This window comes from Pollicipes pollicipes, unplaced genomic scaffold (assembly GCF_011947565.3).
Source record: "Pollicipes pollicipes isolate AB1234 unplaced genomic scaffold, Ppol_2.1 Scaffold_7261;HRSCAF=8764_pilon_pilon_pilon, whole genome shotgun sequence".
Lineage (NCBI taxonomy): Eukaryota > Metazoa > Arthropoda > Thecostraca > Pollicipedomorpha > Pollicipedidae > Pollicipes > Pollicipes pollicipes.
In genome coordinates, this window is record NW_023597054.1 from 19,960,268 (window position 1) to 19,984,462 (window position 24,195).

The 24,195-nt window shown below is 51.6% G+C and overlaps 2 protein-coding genes across 2 annotated transcripts in view; both read left to right on the forward strand.

The window, feature by feature from the left end:
- Positions 1–3,647, forward strand: part of LOC119111152 (110 kDa antigen-like) — a 21,080-nt gene extending 17,433 nt beyond the window's left edge. The window contains exon 3 of the mRNA XM_037234981.1: positions 3,639–3,647. Within this exon, the coding sequence (XP_037090876.1) occupies positions 3,639–3,647 (9 nt within the window). The remainder of the gene's footprint in view (positions 1–3,638) is intronic.
- Positions 808–23,136, forward strand: LOC119112323 (homeobox protein Hox-B4-like; the record flags this gene model as incomplete). Its single annotated transcript, XM_037236447.1, has 4 exons — positions 808–973; positions 3,328–3,385; positions 3,639–4,402; positions 22,769–23,136. Coding segments are annotated over exons 3-4 (924 nt in total), but the record flags the coding sequence as incomplete, so codon positions are not given.
- Between the last annotated feature and the right edge of the window lie 1,059 nt (positions 23,137–24,195).

Here is a 24,195-nt window from a genome sequence, read left to right on the forward strand (position 1 = left end):
ATGGCATACCTGAGTGTAGGTTAACCCCAGCCGCGTTCTGTCGCGACTTTTACATGGCATGAGGGCAGAGACTAATGTCTTTACAAACAACGATGCTTTCGTCGATGTCTCGGACCACACTGGTGGCACATCAGGCGCATTGGTGTAAATAATGCGAGCATGTTATATACAAATAGTCTGAATGGAAAAGTCATCTTCCACAGCAAAATGCCAATTGTCACGACTTATTTCTTTCGCCCTACGCGGACAAACGTTATTCAGCTCTAGGAAACACTTGTCACAAAATGCATCAGTGGCGGGCCGAAGCTCAAACCAATGAAGAACAGATATTGAAATAGCCTTTTCATCGATTTTTTAGGATCAGGTCTCAACTTTTGCAAGTTCACATAGCAAGCAAACTGAAAACCGCTACCCCTGTTGCTTGAATAAAACATCATTGCGACCTCTACAAATGACTTCCATTCAGTGTTTTATGTACCCCAAACCCTCAGTTTCCGCAATAACTGACACTGAACGTTGTTCTTCATTCGATTGGGTTACCACCGAAGCCCACACATCATAGTCCTGAAACCCTTACGTCCTCTTCCATTCCAGCCGTCCAGCAGGTGTCTCCACGCGCGCCCGTCCAAAACACATCACCTCACCAGACGAAGCCGCGACACCACCGTCACGCCAATTCCGCGCCAAACCGCGACCCACGCGCGCGGCGCGCGCACTTGCAACTCGCCCGTGTACGCGGCTAAAACTGTCCCAGTATCGGGTCCGGCGGGAGACCATTAATCTGGCGGCCGACATGCAGCAATGATTCGTGGCCGGCATGGCGGCGCGCCGGCCAGTCGCGCCGCTGCCTTCCGGCCGGGAGGTGGTGTCGAGCCACGCTCTGACATCAGACGCGCCAGGTGCCGCCAGCGGAGCGCGGCGCCGCGCGAGCCCGCGCCCAAGAATGCGCTGCCAGCCGGGAAAACACGCGCAGGTGAGTGGGGAGAACATGGCCGCCGGGCTGGAGGAGGGGGCGCGTGTGGTCACGCGCGCCTGGTGACTGGCTGCGAGGCGCCGGTCTCGGACGCGGGCGGGAGATCGGAGCGGACGACGGCTGCTGCCTGAAGAGGCGGGAGTGCTGACTGAAGTGGCGGGCCTACTGGCTGGAGTGGTGGGTGTGCCGCTCGGCCGGCGGCTGTGGAGTGGCAGTGCGATGCAGCGTGGCGGTGCGACGACGGATGGCAGGTAGGGCACCGGCCCGACCGGCCTAACAAACCTCCGGTCTGGAGTTAGCCCGCTCGACTCCTCAGTGCGACGGCCGTCGTCGTCAGCGCGCGCGCTCCCAAAGGCAGCCCGCCGAGCTGCACCCTGCGACAGGCGGTCAGACGCCGCCGACCCCACGCCGTCCTCACCGCCGCCGCGCCGCTCTGCACCACGCTCGCCGGCTGAAGCTCCCGTCAAACACTGGCCCAGGCCGCACTAATGAACGCAAAAAGGGAGCCCACACGTGTAAACAGGCCAAAGCGATACGAGCGTTTACGGAGCAGCGGGCCGTGAGGGTGGCGGTGGCAGCTGACTCGGCACGTGTTGCACATGTTGCAAGGACGGCCTGCGCGAGCTGTGACGCTTTCGGCAGTCTGCAGCACGCGCGGTGATTAGCGTGACTCCGGTGCCGTCTGCAGAGCGAGAGCTGACGACACTGGGAGATGTTTGCCCGCTTTGCACTTATGATTGATATAAAGCGGGGACTACCTTTTTTAACGGGATATCAATTGAATACGCGCCATTATTAAAGTTTCTTATTGGTGGGTGTTATCAAATGCTGCTGCATTCAGTTTTTAAATGATATGAGTGCACCTCTAAGGTATCAACTACTCTTGCCATCGCGTGGTCAATGTCATCATCAAGTAATATGTACCCAACGACTGTAAATCCTAACCAAATTTCAAAATTTTGGCCGGCAGAATGTCGTTGACGTCTCAAAACGAGAAAGAAAAAAATTGCTGATTTTTCTCCTCAGCCTCTGCGTCCTGTAAATATTCTTGGCAGACGTTTTTTGGTGAAGATAGTGTGATCCAATTGCACGACTGAAGACAACTAAATGACCAGAAACAAGTTCAAGTTCAAAATAATTGGTTACCTCACATGCCACGCATCCTCTTACGTGTTATGAACTGCTGTTTGGCTTATGAATTCCACAACTATGCAGGCAGATGCTTCCTTTGTTGTGATTCCCGTTACATCAGGAAGCAGGGTAGTGATGATCTCAATATTGGACACAGGCATTTGAAACTGCTGAGCACAGTACAGCATGCACACGACACTCAACAAACGCGGATGGAAAGCACCAAGAACATATCAACGAGAACAACAAGAGCACACGTCTGGCAGCACTCGCGTTCACCCAGCGCTGAAACGGATCGTCGAGCTCGTAAGCACATCACCTCCCATTGGTTGCTTTGTCTTGGTAGTCTTAAAATGTCAATGCTACTAACTTCACTGACCGTTCTTTCAAAGGTTTAGTCCTTCGCACATGTACGCCCTGCAAAAATGACACTTTGTATCTGGTCGGTTGATACACAAAGTTCTTGCTAAGTGAGAAGAATTTATGCCTCAGATGGTCATTTTAGTCTTCGAATGTGTTCTCATGAATACTTCTCACCCATGCTAAACCAAAAATAAACAATTAGAATCAAATCCAGAATTTGTGCGTATTCCTGGTTCACGTAAGGTGGTCAATTCACGAACGTTACATCTCTTTCACTTCTAACATATTTCACTTGCAAACGGTGGGCATAAATGGGCATCGCTGACAGCGAATAACTTTTCATTTCTTTCATTTTGCCGCGCTGGCCATCTTTCATGGATGTTCTCACAAAACATTCGCTCCACCAAAACACGTAGCCTACGTAGTACTCACACACCTTGAATAACCCTTCCTTGTTTATTTGAACGTGCCAGATCCCTCACCCACCGCTGCCGCCTCGATAAACGTCAGCGCCGATCATAACGGCCTGGCCCGTTCGCAGCCGCACCTGAGAAACGTGAGTAATTCTCTCCTGACAGAGTGCGATCCGCCACTCGTCCCCATCTCGGCACCGGGCCATTACCCGCGTCAATATTTACCCACTCGAGCCTCTGAATACGGTCCGAGCGCATCACTCACGGCCGGCGATGCGGCCATCTCGGCCGCACGCCGGGCGCCGGCCGCGGCCGGTTAAAGCGGCCGGGAAAGATTGATACGCTGCCCACTGTTTCCAACATAAAATCAGTGTCGTTTTAATGGCTGGTCATTTGTTATAGCCCTGGCATCGTTTAACCGGCAATAATTCACGTCCGCATTCGCAGGTGGAGTGCGGGCGACGGTTTGGCGCGTGCTGAACACTCGGAGGTTCATCCACGTGAGGTGAGATCATAAAACGCTGGCCGGGCGGCGGGCGGGCCATTTGTTTATTTTATTGCCGTCTAATTATCGTTACGTGTCAGACGTGTGGTCAGTCGACAACAGTAACGCTCCCATTCGAGAGATATGTCTCAATGACCAGGCTGCGTCCCCGTGGTATCATTCTTCTGTTTAAAACGTAATAAATAGGTCCGCGCCCCCAATCCATCATTGCGACGCGCTCGCCTCCGCCGCTAACTCCGCTCTCCGCCGCCAGGGCTGCTAGCGTCGCCTCGCGCCGCCTCTACGCCATCTTCGACCGACGCCGTGTGACGTCAGCGTTTGGGTCAGGCGGCCGGCGCCCGATTGGTGCGCGCCAGTCACGTGCCGGCGGGATTGTTGATACCGGGAGGAGCCTCGCCGCGGACGGCCGAGCGCCGAGGAGAAAAATTATTTCCATCCAATTCACCGAAAATTAATCACCGATGAGTTCGTTTCTGATGAATTCGGGTCCGTACGTGGATCCGAAGTTCCCGCCGAGTGAGGAATACAGCCAGGGGAGCTATATCCCGCACAGTGAGTACTACATCCCGCAGCACCAGCACTATGGCTACCCCAGTGCTCAAGCCCACCTGGGCTACGGACGCGAGAGTGTCGCCTACAACCCGAGTGCAGCGGCCGCGGCCGCCGGCTACTACCAGCAGACGTTCATGCACCCGGCGCAGCACATGGGAGGACACACAGTGCCGCCGCTGCCCAACCCGTCGCCACCGACGCAGCCGACGCTGCACCGGTCGCCGGTGCCGGTGAGCTCGCCGCAGCCGCCGGCCGGCATGGGCGTGGGCGGTATGCTGACCTCGCCGGGTCAGCTGGGAGCCGGCCACCCGGGCCAGCACGGCCCGCCCGGCTCGCAGAGCCAGGAGATCCAGTCGGACGGCTGTGAAGAGGGCGACGCCGCCGAAGACCAGGAGGGCAGCACGCGAGTCATCTACCCCTGGATGAAGAAGATCCACGTAGCCGGCGCCGGAGAGTGGATTAAAAGTGAGTACAGCGAGACCGCGGCGCCGCTGCGAGACCTGGGAGGGTCTCGTGGAGGCTGCATGTGTGTGTGCTTGGCCGTCGTGAGTTGTGTGGGAAGGAGTGGGGGCTGGGGTAGGTCAGGTTCAGGTCTCGTTCTGCAGGGCTTTCGTTAGCTCACTGGGCCTCTTCGCAGCTCAGGAGTGCTCGTATCTCGTGGCACTCCCTTTCCTGCAGATGCAAAAATGCCGCTGGTTCGTGGTCAAATTTATCCTCTACAATTTAACTTCAGTTATGTATTGGTTTTAATCTTATTTAAAAGCATTCATTCTATTATACAATGCGCGCTGAGGCCGGCACAGCGGCGTACAAAGTGGGAAAAGGGATGACTCGAGATGGGTCAACATTTAATTAGATTTAAATGTTTTTCGCTGTCTACGACGTTTTGACCACGTCATTATCACGGCAACACTGTGCACGAAATCCAGTCCGGTTTACAGAACACCTGTATAGTTGGTTAGTTTAACATTTGTTGGGTTTTATGGGCGCGTTCGGTTGGTTTGTGTGGTTGGTTTGGTAGCCATTCTTTGTTCCTATTGTCACAATGAAGCACCATCGCTGCAGGTTATGTCTAAAATTGTGTCATGATTGTAGCCAAAAGCGTTCAGCACCTAACAAATCTTATAATCACAGATGCACTTTGCATTCACCGCGCTATTGCTCGTTTGTAACCACAACCCCCAAAACAACCCGTAAAAATGAATATTTTGGCCGAGTCTAGTGTGAAGAACCCTGCCTTCATCGCTATCCTTTTGGTGAAAATAGTCTTACCTGCGAAGTCTTCGAGTTCATGCCTTTGCAATCACCTCAGTACGATACCGGCGTCAGCCTCCTTTACCTGAAGAAAAATATTTAGTAACGTTTTCATTGACGTCTACCTTTGACCTTGTGCGTAAATGTGCATCATCACATATCACTATCACGCAAATGTTATGATCAATCATCGGCTGTGAATTCATCACTACTTCCCCAGAAGTTGCGAAACGCACATTGTTGAAATTCTACATCGACTTCACCAAGTTTAACATCATGGCCATACTCACGTTAACCTTCGACCCAACCTCACGTCCGCGTATTCTAGGGAGCACATTTGCCCGAGCGTCCGCGCACATTCCACATGGCTCACGCACGGTCACCACGCGCTCAAGCCTCCATGCAGCTTATGTCCCGTTTTTGTTCCGCCTTACGCCTGCGTGTACACCTGTTGTTGGCATAAGGCTCGTGTAACACACACGCTTGCCATGCCCGCCGCAGTGTCGCGCCATTAATGTGGCGTCAATTTACTGGACAGAGCGGGTCGCTGGCCAAAGTCAACATGACCTCATTGGGCGCACCAGGGGCCTTAGAAAAACAGCTCGCATGACTCGCCCAGTATGTTTACGCATAGTTCTGCAACAAATGTAACAATTACGTGCTCAGTGCACCGCCTGTGTGTCCTGATGTATTAGGGACATTTGTAACCAGGCAAATTGCGCGGATCATGCAACTCCAAATGTGCCACGCTGGCGCGCCTGGGCGCGGGCATACAAATGAGCAAATTACGCAGCAAATGATCTAAGCGGTTGTCGCCGGACTAAAAGTAGCCCCGTCGCAGGGTGAGGGCCGTCGTCAGGTCAGGGAGAAGTATGGACCACCGTGTCGGTCAGCCGGCGTCGGGCACCGCTCAATCGCAGCTGTCCGTAAGGGCTGTCGTTCGTCTGGACGCAGTCGCTGGCTGTGCTCCAGCGTCGCCTGGGGCGCTGTATGACCTATGCGGTCTGCACGCCCTAAAAGCCCAATCGCCATAATCGAATGGGTCTTCTCGCTGGGCTGGGCGCCTGCTGCTGGACAGACCCTGAATATGTTTAGAAGTCCAGATCAATCTCTCCCGATGCCATTTATGTGCCTGTTTTGGCTAGCCGTAAAGTCACTGCGGCCTCATGATCTGCAATGCCAAATCGCAGTCTATTACTCATCCAGGGAATGAGTTATCCTTGCGATTCTTCATAGACCAACTGGTATTTTGTGGCGTGTGTAAAACCCCTATCCGCTTGTGCATGACCGATAATTTGGCCTCCAATTTACTGGCGGTAAAACAGTCGGGGATCGATGAATCGTGATATTGAAATAATTCTTAGAAGAGTGAAATTGAGCCTGTATACTGCATTGAACATGCGCATTATTTGATTATATTATTCCGCTCTCACTCTTTGTCATTTGGAGCCCTACCTAATGGAGTGTCCGTCTCCCTAATATATATATATATATATATATATATATATATATATATATATATATATATATATATATATAATTTGCCAGCTTGTTTGGTGAATTTCGAACATGTGTATGACAGCTTCAAGCCAGACACTATTTACTTACTGATGGAGCTGCGTAGAGCTTTAAACAAGCAAAGGATCAATAGCAAAGCGTACATTTCGTCCGTACGCGCTTTGCACACGATCTCAAGGGCGCCTAGGCAACAGTGGAGTCTATCAATGTGATCAAACGCGTGAAATAAAGATTCTTATAGGTGTCATACTTTGAGACATTTTAACAGCAAACACGGCAATATGTAATGCAAATTGCATGATTGTGACTGAATTTAAATGTACCTCAAAAGGCGTGGCGCCACCAGTTTTTCAAAACCGGGTGGGGTGGGGCACAAAGCAGATCTGCGGTCTCCTGAAAAGGCCTGAGTGGCTTTCCATGCCACGCCACATCTATGTCTCCCTGAGGACTTCCGCAGCATTTTCTCAAAGGAACCTTTTATATAAATTTGAAAACTCGTCTTGGCCTAGGTGAGCTCTTGACATTTCTAGTCGGAGCCTTCTCTTGGGCTCGCGGGGTTTCTTGTGTCGTTCATGGGACCTGCTGTGCATGCGATGGGCATCCTTTGGATTGTCTGGCCTCCTGTCGACCAACAGGGCCTGATATTGACGATCCAGGACTCCTGCGGGGAAAATATTGTCTCTTGTGTGCTTTAGGGACAAGCAGGAGGCAAGAGTTCTGTGCACGAGGCAAAAGCCCCTTTCGTTTGACTGAAAGTTCTGTCTCGGCCATCTGTGGCTCCCGTCGGCGTGACGGGTGCTCATGAAATTTCGAAGATGAGAGGTAAAAAGATTCGTTTATCCCCTTGGCAAAAGGACAGATGGCGTCTACCTTCAATCCCTCGCCCATTGCTCAACTCAGTAAATAACCAGAACTATCAGGCAAACATAACCAAAGCGCTGTAAACGATTCGAACAAGGTCAACCGCTTATAACGAGCAGCTGTGCATTTATATCGCAACATGTAACACTGACCTATAGCGAGCCCATAAAGGAATGTTCTCGTGAACAAGTTTGCAACATCTGGAGGTTTTCTTTTAGTTTTCTGATAAATTGTGCGTAATTTAAGGCTGTTCTCCGCTACATTTACCATTCAACTCAGGCATATTTTCTGGTTCGACAACACCAGAATCTGAATGTTCGCGATCGCTTTAAGCTCACCGATTTCCCATCTTAGACAATTGACTTATTTCCTGTTCTGGTGAGTATTTGGACCTTGGAACACAAATTTCCAGTACATGATCCATTGTACATGTTGTTCTCGCCCCTCCCTTGATGCATGTCCGCAAAACGCTGCAAAACGCTGCAAAACGCTGCAACGCCTAACCGCGACACGGCACCCGGCCCCCCGGAGCCGTACAGCGATGGCCGCGCGCCGGCGTTGGGCCGCGGAGGTCCCGGAGCGCCTCCGGACGTTCCTCGGCACCGGCTGGCCGACCGGCGCGCAAACCACCTGGGAAACCGCGCGCGGCACGCGGCCCCGCGGACGCCCCGCTGGCCATGTGGGTCGGCCGGCCGGCGCCCACCGGTCACGTGAGCGTACCCGGCCCAGACCCACCGGTCACGGGCGTGGCGCGGAGCACGGCGCGTCTGGCGGAACTCTCCGGCCGCGCTGGTCATTTCTACGTGGGTAAACAGTCATTAGCGGCAGGTTCCAGTCATCCATCACGTCCGTCGTCGTGCGGGTAGCGGTGCGGAGCTCGGCTGCGAGCCGTGGCCCACTGCCTCGAGGCACTGCGCGTCCTCCGATACGCTCTCAGGAGAGATGCGCGTCCAAGCTCACTGCCTTCGGAGGGACCCGTGTCCAGGTGTGCTACCTTTGGAGAGTTCCGTGTCCAGACTCACTACCTTCGGAGAGATCCGTGTTCAGGCTCACTACCTTCGGAGAGATCCGTGTCCAAGCTCGCTACCGTCGGAGAGATCCGTGTCCAAGCTCGCTACCGTCGGAGAGATCCGTGTCCAGGTTCGCTTCCTCGAACGGTGTCATGCCCCGCGTCGCGTGCCTACAAGTCTCGCCGCCGGCAGGGTTCGTCGTCGCCGGACCACCACCCACTCTCCTCGCCGGCCCGGACCGTTTCCCCACAGCGTCCCGTCTTTGGGTCCTGCCCATCGCAGGGCTCCTTCCGCTTTCGGGTCCTGCGCGTCACTCCGACGCAGGTCTCTGTCCCATCTTGCAGCCAGCTTCACTACGTTGCTCCCTGTCCCGGCCCATTTCTCCTAGGGGCACCGGTCCCAGTCCCTCCTCCACAGGAGTCTACGCCCGCTCCTCCGGCGCCATGGCCGTCCAGCCGCCATGCTGGCCTCGGCGCACCGGGATGTCTTGGTTCCGCTACTCACAGTCCCTCCCGTAACCAGATTTCGTGGACCTAGACGTTAGTGTAGACGCTTGCGTTTCCACTCAGCCGTCACCGCGCTCTGCCGAAGCTCCCTGCATGCTGGGCTCTAGATCTGATCGTCATACCGTGTTTGTGGAAACCTGGCTGGTCTCACGGCCCTCCTCTTATCATCTGAACCCCTGCTGGTGTCGCTGTCCGCCCGTCAACACATTATCTGGCGCCTCTGGTCGCTGTTCTGCCTTCGATTACGCCCAGTTTACCTAACCATAGCCTCAAATTACCAGCTGGTGTAGGTGGAAATTTGTGCCCTTTGGGGGAAACACTCCCATTCTTGTCTGCACCACTAGTGTGATACCCAAAACACTCAAAAATATGTTTTGAAGTCAGCAAAACAGTGACAACACCACGCCTCTTCCCAAATTTGTTATTTTCCTCCCAATAAAGTGTGGTTCAATGAACTTCCACCAGCTGCCCGGCCGTCCATTCATACCATACTGCAGCGTCCTTCAACACAAACGGAGGTGAACTTTTCGAAATAATTGGGAGCAGCCACACAGTGTCTCAAGGCTATTTCGTCCTGTGCAACTTCCTGTAGACTCTGGGACAAAATGAAAAAGATGTATTCCATCTAAAATCATATGTGAGTTAAGCACGTTGAAAACTGCGCTATCTCTCCGTGACGCCTAGACATTTTCGTGGTTACCAGGAGTTTTCTGTGCTGTAACAACTATGCCAAGCTCGCGTCTTAATATGGTCGCTGAGGGAGGCGAGTAGCGAATAGTGGCACTCCAGGTATGGAAGCACTTTAGGCCATAGCGTAATGAGGTCGTGAGCGGAAGGTCAAATAGCGAAGGCGGCTGCGTGTTTGCTATTCGTCATTTGTTGGGGTTGAGAAGCTGCTATTGGAATACAGCTTTCGTATTATTCTACGGCAAAAACAGCTGGACTTTGTAGGTGCTCAACACCATGGAAAATGAACCATTTCTGACTCTCAGACGTAGGAAAGGTCCTGCTCTGGCCACCCTAGTCTAGAAGGGCCGAACAGCCAGCCATTGCGTCACAATGGCCCGACAGCGGCGCCGCTGCGGCCGGCACCAGCGGCCGTCACGTCTCTGTCAGCGGCGCGGCGCCTGCCGAAACACGGCGCCGCCTCCCAGCCAGACGAAACAGGTCGCGGCTATGAAAACATAAATCCCGGCTCGTTTCGCGGCGCGCGGCGCGGTGCAGAGGTGTAAACAAGCGACGACGCGCACGGCCGGCAGCCGGCGCCGGCGGCGGCGCCGGCTGCCGGCCGGGTACACCGGGCGGCGCCGGACGCTCCAACACAGACATCACATATTTATCGGCGTCATCTTGATAGGTGGAATGGGAAGGTATGGGATATGTACGTCAGGAATCCCGGGCCGGGTCAGTGGAATGGCGAGCACGATCGCCGGACTATCTTGATGGCCGTTAGTGCACCGGTCGGGAAGGCGCTTCAATGCGCGGCATTGCAGTCATTTATCAACGCTGCTTGTCGTCTGACTCCCTTAATTGTTCACAATGGCCTGCAAATAGACGCCTTGCGTCAGTTTGCTCCATTCAATTAACGGCGGGCTTCTGGCGAGTTATGTAATCGCGTCGGTTTGGAGACGTGGGGCGCGGGGAGGGGAGGGGCTGGGGTCAGCCAAGAGCGGACTCAGCAGAGCAGTGACATAGGGTCTCTGCGCAGAAGTTCAGTTCTGGCAGGTGCGTCGGGCGGAGATGACGCGCACACAACGTCAGAATTGGGGATAAAATATTTTCTCAAGTCTGGTGTGGTCATTGCATCGAGGCCAATTTATATAGATGCGAGTGCGCCGCAATTGACTCGATAGGATGAAATGGCTCCGGCATTGGTTCTCATCTGCAATACGTTCGATGCTGGCCAGCTATTCCTCTTGCCACGACTTTGGCACTGCCAGCCCAGGCCCCACTCCAGCACCATCGGCCCTGGCTCAGCACCAGCTGCGGTAGCCCGCGTCACCAAAACTATGCATCTTCACCAGACATGTCCTGCGAGACTCCCGCCTGTCTTTGTCATCGGGATCCACCGGTGGGAAACCTCGATGGACAGAGATGCGCATTTGGTATGCACAGAGTGCGCGGAGGATATTCGAGAGTTGACGGATGACAGCTGCCGCCAAACATTCCGTGTGGTGTCCGTTGCAAGAACTGCTGCCGTGAAAAACGTCGACTTGCGCTCGTCTCCGAGCCGCTGTGGGCGCAGCGGTGTGACGGCTACGCGGCTACTGTTTGTCACGCTTTCCGCCGAGCTGGATAAACATCGAAGTGCAGGATGTTTGGCACTGAAACGAGGGTTTTTACCAACGGCCACGTCTCTCGCCGCAAACTTCCGAGAATGTTCTCGGTTTCGGTAAACTTACGTTTTGTGTGGGGGTGTTGAAATGCCTGGGAGCCCCGAGCCTGCTGAACGTGTCGGGGGAAATGTGTGTCGGCTGACCTCTTCAGTTTGGGTCTTCTCACTCAAATGGGTGAGCTCAAAGTGCATTTATTTTAAGCTAAGCGGACATGACGCTGGCCACGCTAGTGGATGAGCGCAATTTGCTGATGATTAAAATAAGTTCCTGTATTAAAGACTAATATTAAAGGAAAGAGCGCATTTGTTGCACAACCTTCCTTTTTTGTTAAACACAACGCGCTGTTCCTTTTCGTTCAGAGCCTGTTTTGAGCGCTGATGATGCTGCAAACCCATCAAACGAGTGCCTACACTGAGGGTGACAGTGAATCTAAGCACTGCACATTTTAAGGCGTGCTTTCCGTAACTAATTGAAAACGTGAAAAAAATCCGTCCATTACTGCATGGATCATCTTAGAGCCAGTCCCCAACTACGCGCTAACAGACCAGATCATACATACCATACCATGGTTGAGCCGCCCCTCCCCTCCCCTTCCCCAGTTTCGGTGAAAGTCTCACATTAACCCTCCATGTTGCATGACAGTCATTGTGTTCTAAAACGGAGTCACCCTCGCTTTTTTATGTTAAGGCAGTTGCTTCGCCATTCTGTCGGCCATATCTCGCCAAGTAGCGTCGATTTTTCCGCTCGTGCTTGCAAGCCGTAGTAGCTGCTAAGTAAAAACTGCAGCTACAAGGAAGTTGGACATGTTCAGCTTTATTAAGCCCTCGTTGTGCCTGAAAGAGTGGTTCACCCCTTGGCTCTGTGCGAAAAATGGTCTGAAACGTTGCCAGCAGAGTCTAAATCGCTTGACTGGCGCATGGACCCTTCATTGCACACCCGGCCGCGCACTACTCAACATTCATCTCGACATAATGATGACCGTAGCGCATTTGATTATGTATGTCAATGGCGCACCAAAAAACCGCTTTCTAACTCCATATAGCCACCGACTTTATGTATTTACAATACGGCCTCTGCGATAAGGCTTCCAGCTAAGCCAACAGACAGCTCTTCGAAGCGGAATTCAGCTCGCGAGTGGTAATAATTTGAATCACTTGTGCTAAACTGAACATCGTGCTACAAGATATCATACGAGCCATTCTATGACTGATGTTGTTCGCTCAAAGAACCCATAGGCGAAGAATCATCAGAAAAAGCGTGTTAAGCTAAGTTGATCAAACATTGTTTTGTTGAGGGAAGATTCCACTTCCACTGGGTAAAAAAGTTTCACAAACTATCGATTTGAACTAGAAAATGTGAGCCTCTGGATAACAATTTAGGACGACGATCTCACGCTCAGAATCAGATGCGTTTAATCGAGGCACGTGCGAGATACGTATATAATACAATTTTAGGCAACAACTTCACATTTGTTTACGTAAAGCACCATCGTTCACCCAAAACGCGCTAAAGCAGCTGGAAATGCACCCCATTAAATCGCTATGTGACGTTGTTAACGTACCGAACAGAGGTCAGGCCGGTCTATCCCAGCAAATTCCCAGTCACTTGCTTTGCCGCGTAATTTTACGGCTTCTACAGCGAAAAGAAAATACTGCACCCCGAAATCAGCTTGTCAGACACAGTCATATAAAACAACGGTGAAATGGTTATTTCCGGAATGCTGACGTGAACTTACTGTACATCATGGTATCACCTATGGCATGAAGGTGTGAGTGCTGCGACCACGGAAAAGTACGCCGCATCCGTACTAGTCACCCGCGCGAACCGTGTCAAAGATACAACCTCTTGGCGCTATAGCGACCACAAGGAGGCTGGCTGCACCGAAGGACTTTTTCATTTCATTTCTCCGAGGACAAGCAGAATTCCTGGCGTCCAAGAATAACTTTTAAGCCCCGACATATTTGGAACAGCCAATATGTTGCTTCTGTCGCGCCCAGTCGTCGGCCATGATGCAGTGGCGTACAACGCTGCCGTAATTGGGCACTCACCTGTGATACCCACCGCGTGCTCACCTGTCGTAAGGCTCAGGCAAAAAGCAACGCTGTGTCAAACTTACACCGTAGATAGAAAACTCATGAAGAAGATGTTATGTATAAGCATATATACACATGTATGCATATATACATATGCACATGTATATATATATATATATATATATATATATATACATGTGTGTGTGTGTTTGTGTGTGTTAAGGGGGATGGAAGCAATTTTCTATGAATTTAACCCGAGACAATGTTTGGGACAAGCCCGTCCTTTTTATACGCAATGACTGGAAAAAGGATTGTAATGACATACCAGCCGAGTTTCTAAGCATGTGACTCAAACATGACGCGGTCGGTCGGGCTACTCCCTAAGTACGATTGGATTAGCCCACTCGCTTCGATTATTTTCCTCAATATTTCAGCATACACTAGCACCTGGATGCTAGCCAAAATGTCGAGATATAGTTCACAAGCCAGATATAATAACGAGCAGATTGGACTCTTCTACTCCAAAAGGATTGATAGCTGCTACTTTTCGTCATCGATAGCAACTAGCACATCGGCAGATGTAGCGACTGTAAAGAGCTGATGGCATGACTTGAGGAAACTGAAAGGAACCATGGTTCACCGTCCTAAAAGCAAAAGGCAAGTCTCAACGCTGTTCCCGGTTCGTTATTGATTCTCGTCAGTCAAGCTTATATTCTGTTCCTGAAAGCCTTGTCCATACCGTGATAGTTCTTTCGTCATACGTCGGTCTGCGACGAACCAATTGAGCACAGGAAAGGACGTGTTCATTAACCGCAATCGAATTAAGTGTGCCACGGTTGTGCTTCTAGACAACATGCGTCATGTTTAAGTATAATTTGCCGGATGAATGCTAGGAAAACAGCACGCCCACGAAAGCATTTAGGTCTCCGTGATCTCAATGATTTCACTTGCATGTGATAATTGACACAAGACTCCACGAAGCAACAAGAGGAAGAATCGCGTGATGCTCCTCATTAGCAATGGCCCGTGGTTGTTTGGAGCAGACAAACAACGGGAGCGACAAAGTTTTCGGCTACCCTTCCAGTTAGCAATTGATAAAATCCTCTTGTGGGCCCGCAAAAAGTGGCATTAGTAGCACGTCTGAAGCCAAGCCGACCGTAACGATGAGCCCAAACCGGTCAGGCCTATCTGCGATCTTGTACAATCAGATGTAGTGAAGCGCTCCGATCAGTCTTTTTAGCACTAGCGATCACCGCTCAGTGGGATAGGCGCCTTGCCAGTGGCGGTGCGAGGCACGTCGGTGGGCGGGGGGTGTAACGCGAAGAGATCTTTCAGTTCATTGCCAGTTTATCGTTAGAGACATTCGCATTTATCAAAAGCGGTAAATGGATCTATTCGTTGCACAACATTCGGAAGCATTTTGATAATTGGGCATGCATATGTGTCTGTGAAATGTATGTTATAAAAACTTGACAGAAGAGAGGTACAGATATAACACAATTGCTGTTATGTCTGTACTTTTCAGCTCTCAACATGTTCACGATGCACATTTCCACAAGCGCTTGTTTGTAAGAGCATGAACACATTGTCCGTGATGCAAGCGTAGAAATAAAAAAGGAAGGAAGAAAGTGACTCGAGCACGGCCAATGTGAGAAGGGAGAACGTATCCTTGGGTGTTCGTATCGTTGCGATAAGGAATGCCTCTCCATACATAATTATGGGCTGCGCTTGCATTAAGCACTTCGCTCCTACCGGTACTTTGCCCGTGCTTATTTACGTCTTGCTGTCTACTGCGTGGGCGAGCCAAAATATTGTTTATGAATGCATGTTTTGTGGTAAAAAGCACCACTGGCGAACCAAACCACATAAACTCGAGATCGGGCATTTGCTGATTCAAAACCCCAGCTTCCTGAGTCTGCAAATTTGCTCAGCTGCAGACTTGTCCAACATTTTGCATTTTCCGACTTACAGACCCGCCGGAAGAGGTTCGGCTCTTAGCCTCGTACAGCCTCGACCTCACGGAGCCTATAGTCGCGATCAACCTTAAGCTGCGCTCAGCCTGCCGCCTTGCTGGACATTAAGCCTCACCCCTCCTGAAGCCGTGCTTCTGAAGCCGTCCTCCTCCTGAAGCCGTGTTCCTCCTGAAGCTGTGCTCCTCCTGAAGCCGTGTTCCTCCTGAAGTCGTTCTTCTCCTGAAGCACAGCTCAGCTTAGCACAGCTCCTCCTGAAGCTGTGCTCCTCCTGAAGCCATGCTTCTCCTGAAACCGTGCTTCTCCTGTATCCGTGCTCAGCGTTCAGTTTGGCAGCCGCTTTGACATGACAGTTTCGCGACGTGCGCCTGCATTACCCTGCACTGGAAAAGCCGGTCATTCATTTAGCTGACCTAGCATTTCGTACCATCAACCGCTTTCCAGCAGCATTCACTGACAAAATAATTGTCCAATGCATGTGTGTGCAGCATTACATAATGCTTTATCACGCAGCATGCATTATTACGCAGGAGCAGAACACCATGCTGTGACGCTTGACTATTGCCACCATCCCTGTGTTGGTGGTTAGTGATGTGAATGGGACAGAACAGAGACCCTGGTGACAACGGGTCCGTTTAGAATTTGGATTTTGCTTTTGGATGAGAGATCGTATGCACTGCATGTCCAATCATCCACATGGAGTTCCCAAACAAACTCCTTACCGTCGGGGGTAAGCTGCATTTGCATCACAAATCAGCGTTGCCGGGACACGTGGCTGAGATCTTGCTTGTTTGCTTGCTAAACAAGACTCGAACTTGTCTAGAAGTTGACGGGAACGGACTTTGCAATGCTAACTGCTTGCGACGTTGACGTGTGCAGCAGAACTTTTTAACGTCTGAGTGTCGCAAACACACTTCAAGGCACGAAATCTTCGCAAAAGGGCAAGTCACCATGTCTAGCGCCCGATATTTGTCCACCCTGAATTCCAGCAGCGGCTGGCATACTTCATGTGACTTTCGCCCTGGTGGCCAGGGCCAACCTGACCCGACCCTCACTGGCTTATCATGCACCGTTGCAGGGGGACACAAAGTCGCGCCCAGTGGGGGATCAGCCCGCGCCAGCATAGGGTCTGTGGAACACACAAGCGGCACACAAAATCACTCTTAAGGCGTAGCAATAATCGTTCTTAAGACGTATTGATAGGCGCTGGTAGAACATTGCACTGGCGAGCTGTTCCTCAAGCATGGCTAGTTCTTGAAAAAGGTCATAATTCGGCGTGGTTGGAAGAGCAGTGCAATGAAATTGCGCATACTAACCATGCTTAGCACCAGGCGCCGAGCGCTAAGACACATCCAACGTTTGCAACGTCTTTGCGATGCGCACTGCGCAGCAATGACAGATACCGACTTGGGATCATCCAGACTCAACGACTGTGGCACTGAAGTATTAACGGGCGTTTAACAGCGGGTCTCTTAGAATGCCAACCGTTTTAAGCTAACTTCGATAGCTTGTCATGCTCGTGGCACGTATAAATCAATTGAATAAAGAGAAGCTATGGGCTATACTTGCCTACTGTGAAGATTTTCCCGTAGCTATTTCCTCACCGTACTGTGGCCCATGCCTATGAGCATGGGTTAGGGAGTTATTCACTGAGCTGATGGCTGTAGATTGAGGTATATTTTGGCACGGCAAAATGGTCCCAGGGCAAAATGGCTGCTACGTAGACATCTCCCACTCTCTGGGGTGAGACATGTATTTCTATTTCTGTGTTCACTTAGTCGTGCACGATGTGAATAGCATGACTATCATTTGGGTGTGCGGCAGATCCTTAACTATCAGACAAATGTATTGTTTTGTAACTAATATAAGCTCTGCGTAAGCATTAGTTAGATCGACCCGGGGAATGCTATGTTACCTTCTCGATTCATTCGGAATCTCTCGTACATTAGTAGGTTCAACAGCTATCTTTAGCAGTTACAAGGTTGCTTACCACATCGTAACAGCCGGAAAAGGTAAAACAGATAATGATCAGATGCACTTAAGCATGCTTCTTCCAAAGCAGTGATTTCCAGCTCAAATCATCTAAAAACTGAAGATTTGTCTCAGAAACAATGGGTCTAGTGTTCATGGCAAAAAGGGCTATTTTAAGTCATGTTTGCTAGTATCATCTGTCCATGCTATTTGACGCAGATCAGAACCTTTGACTTAAAGCCTTTAAACTTCATGGCAATTTAGGTCTCGCTGCTCAGAGATTGTTCCATCCTAGCCCCTGGCGGCAGCACCAAATCCATCCCGTCGGTGTTGCCTGGGAGACGCAGCAGTGAAATATCAAGTCTGACCGCGAGGAGAGCAGCTATACGAAATCAGGCAAGCTGTAATAAGATCACTCGGAACCACACGTTTCTTTTTTAATGGGTTTTGTGTGGAGTCCCGTGGGGGCTTGTTTATCTCTGCAGCCCATTCTACTCCGGTGACGTACTTAGCCCATGCTATAGCGATTGAGGCTCAGATCTCCAGCCACCCTGATGCCAAAGTGTCGAGGTAAAAGTTAGCTCATCGGGCCCACGTCATGTCAGAAGGCTTCTTGCATCAAACTGCGACTGCCAGCCAGAGAGGGCTAGATGCGACACTAGTGAAAGGTGTCGCCGCCACATATGCTGGCAGCTTTAGAACAATCGGAACGAGGGAAAAAACAACGGATCTCTGACACAAGCGGGATTGATTCATTGCCGGCTAACTTGAGCTCAGACTTGACTTACCAAGGGAACACCGTTCTCATGGACTCAAATTTGGGGCACCTAAACTCGAACTCGGACTTAGCCTCAAGAATTTTGGAAATATTGGGGTCGTACTAAACTCTGATTCGCTTTCAGCTTTGACATGCTTAAAAGAAGACATGCCTTACTAGGAAAGCACACAATGTGGAAGAGGCAGCTTGGCATGCAGGGGCATGGGAAGAGGAAGGGGGGGGGGGGGCAAGGGGGCAGCTACACTTCTCACTTGAAACCTGGGGCGCGACGCCTCTTCCAACATTTAAGCTCATGCATCTGCAAACTTTGTTTACAGAAGTCTGGCCGTAACGGGCGTTTAGCAGTAGGTCTCTTAGAATGCCAACCGTTTTAGGCTAACTTTAAGCTAGCTTTTTAAGCCAACTTCTAAGCCATGCCCAAAGCATCAGTGATTTGTGCTCCAAATTTAGCATATTGTCCGGGACTCCCTAAAAACGTTTCTAAGGCACCTAGCAAATATGTTGTTTCTTGACGGAATGAGGATCATCCGTCTTGCTGGAGACTGTCTGCTTCTTATCTTCAGCGTTTTAGACTCCTCTGAGTGTCTCAGGCTCACTAACGGCCCTGAAGGTCTGAAGTTCTGTACCATGAATAAGGACCCCGACCACCCAGATTCCTGGTAACCTGAAGGGCCGGAGGCCTATGTGAGCTACGGGGAACGGCTCGTGGCATAAAAATATATTTAACAGCCGCCTGCGCGAGGAGGCTGAGTGCCCGTTTCGGTTTTCAGGATTGCCTTGTGAACAAGAAACGCAAGATGTTGAAATATCCACTCCCCCTTTTTGCGATGTTATATTTTCTGCTGAACTGCAAAAGCAAGGACTTTTGCAGATCTCGAGTAAGGAATTCTTTGTCGAGATCATATTAAGCACACTACGCGTTCAGACACCCGGTACCTTCGTTTGCGGTATGGAGAATATGCGTTCTTATGGACTTTCAGCGCGCCTTATACTGCTGCATGTCAACATGATTATACGAAATGCAGATAGTTAAACACTGAATAACCTTGGATTGCGTAAGCTGAGTCAAATATGCCACTTGGAATTTTTACAGATTTAATTTTCGAACTTTCGTGAGGTGCATTGACGCATAGTCCGTCCTGATAGCTCAGTTGGTTAGAGTGCCTGCCTTCTGAGTCACCCACCCGTGGCGGGAGGGTTCAGGTCGCTTTAGGCGCTCGCTACTTGCCCTCGATAGGTATGGCCTGCGGCTGGTGGTTACAGCGCCTGCCTTCCGATCCACCCACCCGTGGAGGGGAGGGTTCAGGTCGCTTTAGGCGCTCGCTACTTGCCCTCGATAGGTATGGCCTGCGGCTGGTGGTTACAGCGCCTGCCTTCCGATCCACCCACCCGTGGAGGGGAGGGTTCAGGTCGCTTTAGGCGCTCGCTGCTTGCCCTCGACAGGTATGGCTTGCGGCCGGACGTAGCGGCTGCGTTTAAAGGCACGTTAAAATTTATCCACCAAATTCTGTCGTTGACCATGAATTGCACGATCAGGTGGTATGGGTCAGAGCCCCGACAACATGCACTGCTGAGCGTTAGTTCCGATCTTGGTTGCCCATATATTCAAAGGATTCTTATCAATTCTTTAGAGAGTAAAAAAGTATGTTTGGTTCAAAGAATGGCACACTTAGTTCAAAGAATAGTAGAGTGACTTGAGTAGATATTTTGTGCTGTTGAGAAGCATTTCCAACACCCGTCATTTTTCATCGCTGTGAACTGCCCTTCTAAGACCAAACCACCTCTAGTTTCTGAGTTATACTCCTGTAAAGATGTGCAGACTACTAGATATGCATCAATGACGCCATAATAGCGTCATTTAAATCCTGTCATGCTATTAGACATGCGGCAATAAAGGCCAACAAAAATATGATTGCCGAGTCGTTCAAATCTGGCGTTCGTGAGCACGATTCCAGATATAGCGACCGTTCATTGACTCTTAACCAATGTTGTGCAAGGTGCGATGACGCAACCAAACAGTGACGTACTGAGCAGCATCTTTATTAAATCGAGTAACTGTGTTGACTAGAACAGTTTTTCCGCCTAAAAGCATACCAATATACCAGATTGTCCAGCACTACCCAAGTTTCATTTCACTCTGGAGCACACCGCACAAAACGTGGTGGTTTAATTCCTCGACCCCGTCCCGAAATGTGGTTAAAACCTGTTCCAGTAGCTCAGACGAGTCAGAGCTCCCGCTCTCCGATTCACTCACCAGTGGCGGAGTGGGTTTGAGTCGCTTTAGCCGTCTGCTATCTGTCCCTAACTGAGCTAGCCTGAGGCCGGTACAGCGGCCCCGCTAATGGTCAGGTGACGTCAGGGGGTAGGGTAGGCCGTGCACAGCATTGCAGCACGTTAGACTATTGCCGCGAAGTTCTCCTCTTGACCCGGAATTTTACGATTAGATGGTGGGGCTGGGGTTCACACGACATGCCCTGCTTAGCGCTTGGCGCTCATTACGACATGCCCTGCTTAGCGCTTGGCGCTTATTCTAGAAATACATCCAGGTAAAAGACCTATACTAAATAGTCAAAAACCGCATGTTCGCCTCGATCATAACCAATTACGTTTCGGCACACACCTTGACTACTGTTAAAGCAGCCCTTACATCACAAACGAGGATGGTAGTGAATGTGTCATCTGATCCCCAGGCTGGTGAACGTAGCTATGGTTATGTATTATTCATCGATTATTTGTGGTTCTCGATTTAACAATGCAATAACTTCAGGTTCGTAATGAAGTCGCAGAGAAGTGAAGCAAACAGTCTTTGTCCATGTGAAACTACCGTTTATACAGTGAGTTCGCTAAACTCTCCCCAGCTAAAAGTTAGTTTCGTTTACCAGTGACAATTGTACTTCTCGCACAATAAAGACTGCCGTGGCATTCGAATGACAATTCAATAGCAAACATGTGAAAAAAGCAATGACAGTCATCGGTGATCTCATAGCCGTCAAACAGTGACCGCACAGAACATGATTCTTTGAGGACAAAGACGGGAATCCTGTCAATACCACCACAGAGGACTACGTTGCTACTGCCCTGATACCTTTCTGGGCGGCTCAGGATTGATTTCTCGGAATTGATCGGAACGAGCAGCGGCTCCAGGTGAACGGGGCGACACCGCACCCAGCACGTGTGCGGCTCGCCCGATCGTGTTCTCTGGATTAGTCGGAGAACCATTCTTTTGTGATGCACACCGGCTTAAGACTGCCGTGCTGCGGTTTCTCACGCGCTCGGCCTGTCGCTTCTGGACTGCATGCTGTCGGCTCACCTCAAGAACCACGTCCAGATGGGCAAGTCAGCAAACCTGAAGAGCTCAATGTCACCTTTAGACTTGAAATGGGACCGCCTTTTCTACATTCCTTTGCCCCGGTTTTCCCTTCTGTCCACGGTATGGGGGGGGGGGGGGGGCGGGTGGGCAAGCATTAAGGGTGTTCAAGTTGACATTTGGGGGATGCTCAGCCCCTCCCAATGTCCAGTACCCCCCCCCCCCCCTAATGCTCGTCCGACGCGCACCTCTGAATCCTATCGACGCATGTGAATTTTACACGCTCAGCAGGATTGCACGTCGGCATTTTTGATGGATCCTGCGCGGAGGAAATCGCACGACATGGTGCACCCGACCACGTTATGCGTTTCTCAACGTTGACCCCAACTTGACACGGCGTGCTGAGCGTCATAATGAACGTACTGTGAGTGCTTTCCATTCAGGGACACTTTGAATCACCCTGCTGTGGAAACAGTTTAGCTTCGATACGTCTCATAGCCGATAAATCTCGCGTTGAATGCTTGAACGTTGAACGCTTGAATGCTCGCGTTGAACAGAATATTTGAGCTTGCTTGGCTTGCAGTCGGCAGCCAGCAGCGGCATAATAAACTTGGAGGTGTACCGACCACATAAGCACGCGTTGACTAGAAAAAACTTCGTTGAAAAGGGCCATAGTGCTAGTGTGTTAAACACAGCACCACAAATGACCTGAACTTCAGAACGCGTCATCAGTCGCCACCATGTCATGGTATCTGTGGTCTGACTTATCGAGTAAACTCATCTTGGGCTGCACTACACGCAATGAAAGGAAACACGCGAGCCATACGTTGAATTCTGATCTCAGGCACCCAGGATGCAACGCATTGAGGGATCAGCACGAGCGTGTTACATGCATTGCAAACGTGCTATATTTTGTTGACTTAAATAATAGTTAGATGGGAGTTGGATTTCTTTTTGTTTTATTCTTGGTATGATATTACGAGCAATGACTTCACACGATGACCACGTTCGTAACTCAGGCAAATTTTCGGCCTGGATAGTAGTAATTTGAAAGTGCTTGACAACGTATTTCCATATTGTCTCTCTCTAAGTTCCATAAGCAAGCTGATGTGAAAAGGCACCTCGTAAAAGTTGCAGCTCGCTGACATCTCACATCGGGTAACAAAATAGCCATTCTAAGTTGACGCATATAAACACCGCAGCTTTGACTTAGGCGGGTGCCTGTCGCTTACTGCCCGCCCAAAGCAGAGCTCGCTTGTCTGACCCAGGCGCATTTCTTCCTTGCAGATAATGGCGCGTTCCAGCCGGGCATGGAGCCGAAGCGGCAGCGAACGGCTTACACGCGTCACCAAATCCTCGAGCTGGAGAAGGAGTTCCACTTCAACCGCTACCTGACGCGCCGGCGGCGGATAGAGATCGCTCACAGTCTCTGCCTCACCGAACGGCAAATCAAGATCTGGTTCCAGAACCGGCGCATGAAGTGGAAGAAGGACAACAAGCTGCCCAACACGAAAAACGTGCGTCGCAAGACGAACCCAGCCGGTGTGACGACGACAATCCCGCCCAAGACGGCAACCACCTCCGCCAGCGGCACGCTGCCGCAGCAGCAGCAGCAGCAACAGCAGCAGCAGCAGCAACAGCAGCAACAGCACCAGCCGCCGCCACAGCAGCAGCAGCCGGCGGCGCCGCGGCCACCCCCGCCGGCGCCCGGGCTGCACCCGCTGCAGCACCCCATGGGTGCGGGGCCGATGCCGCACCCAGCCGCCGTCAAACCCGAGTACGGCCTCACAAACCTGTAATTTCGTGACTCTCCCCGTACTTAGCTGTCAGTGTGTGTTCGTGGCGCGTAGCCCGGTTCCTAGCGGCGCGGTGGCGCCGTGTGGCAATACACCGCAATAGCTGGCACCGCGCCGGCGGGCGCCGCGGCTGCCTCTTCAGGGATTCGGCATGGGCCGGCGCCCCGCCTGCCGTGCGATACCGACGCTGCCCGCGCCGCTTCGTGTGTAGCAATAAGGTGGGATTTCGTACGAACCAAAGGTTACATTGTTATAGTTTGTATTTAATTTATTTAGATGCTTTACGTTGTCGCGCCGCCGGCCTGGCGGCGTCCGACTTACTGCTGTGTTAGCCAGGCGCGCGGCGGGCGCCGACTCGTCGCCGCGACCATGACAGTGTTCTAGACTGTGCAGAGGACCGCGCCGCGCCCGGGCCGACGAGGCGCCGCCACGGCAGCAGGCCGCGCCTCGGTCAACGCGAATACTCGAGAAGCCATACTCAATCTCAGGGATCCCCGTCGTTGGCGGAGCCGGCGGCCGCCCGCCGCCGGCGCGCCGCTCGCGCGCCCTCCGCGGGCGCCGCGCGTGTCCGGTGGCAGGCGGCGCCTTCGCGGCACGCGCCGGCCAGCCTGAGCCGCCTGTCGCCACCGCCTGTCGGCTCCACGTGCGCCGGCCGCCACCGTCTCGCCTTTCAAAGCCGCGCGCGACCTTTGGCGGGCGCCGTCGAGGGCGTCGGCGGCGACGGCGTGTCGAGTTCGGTCGAGGGCGCGCTGCGAGCCATGCCGTCCCCGCGCCCCCCGCCAATGACGCCGTGGACTGCTACCACCCAGTTCAGCTGTACAGATGTAAATAGCTCAAACCAAATGAGTGTTGTGAGTGTTCGTGTGAGATTTCTCGATCGGGCTGCTGACGATTTTGTAGTAATTTGTTTTGCCTGAC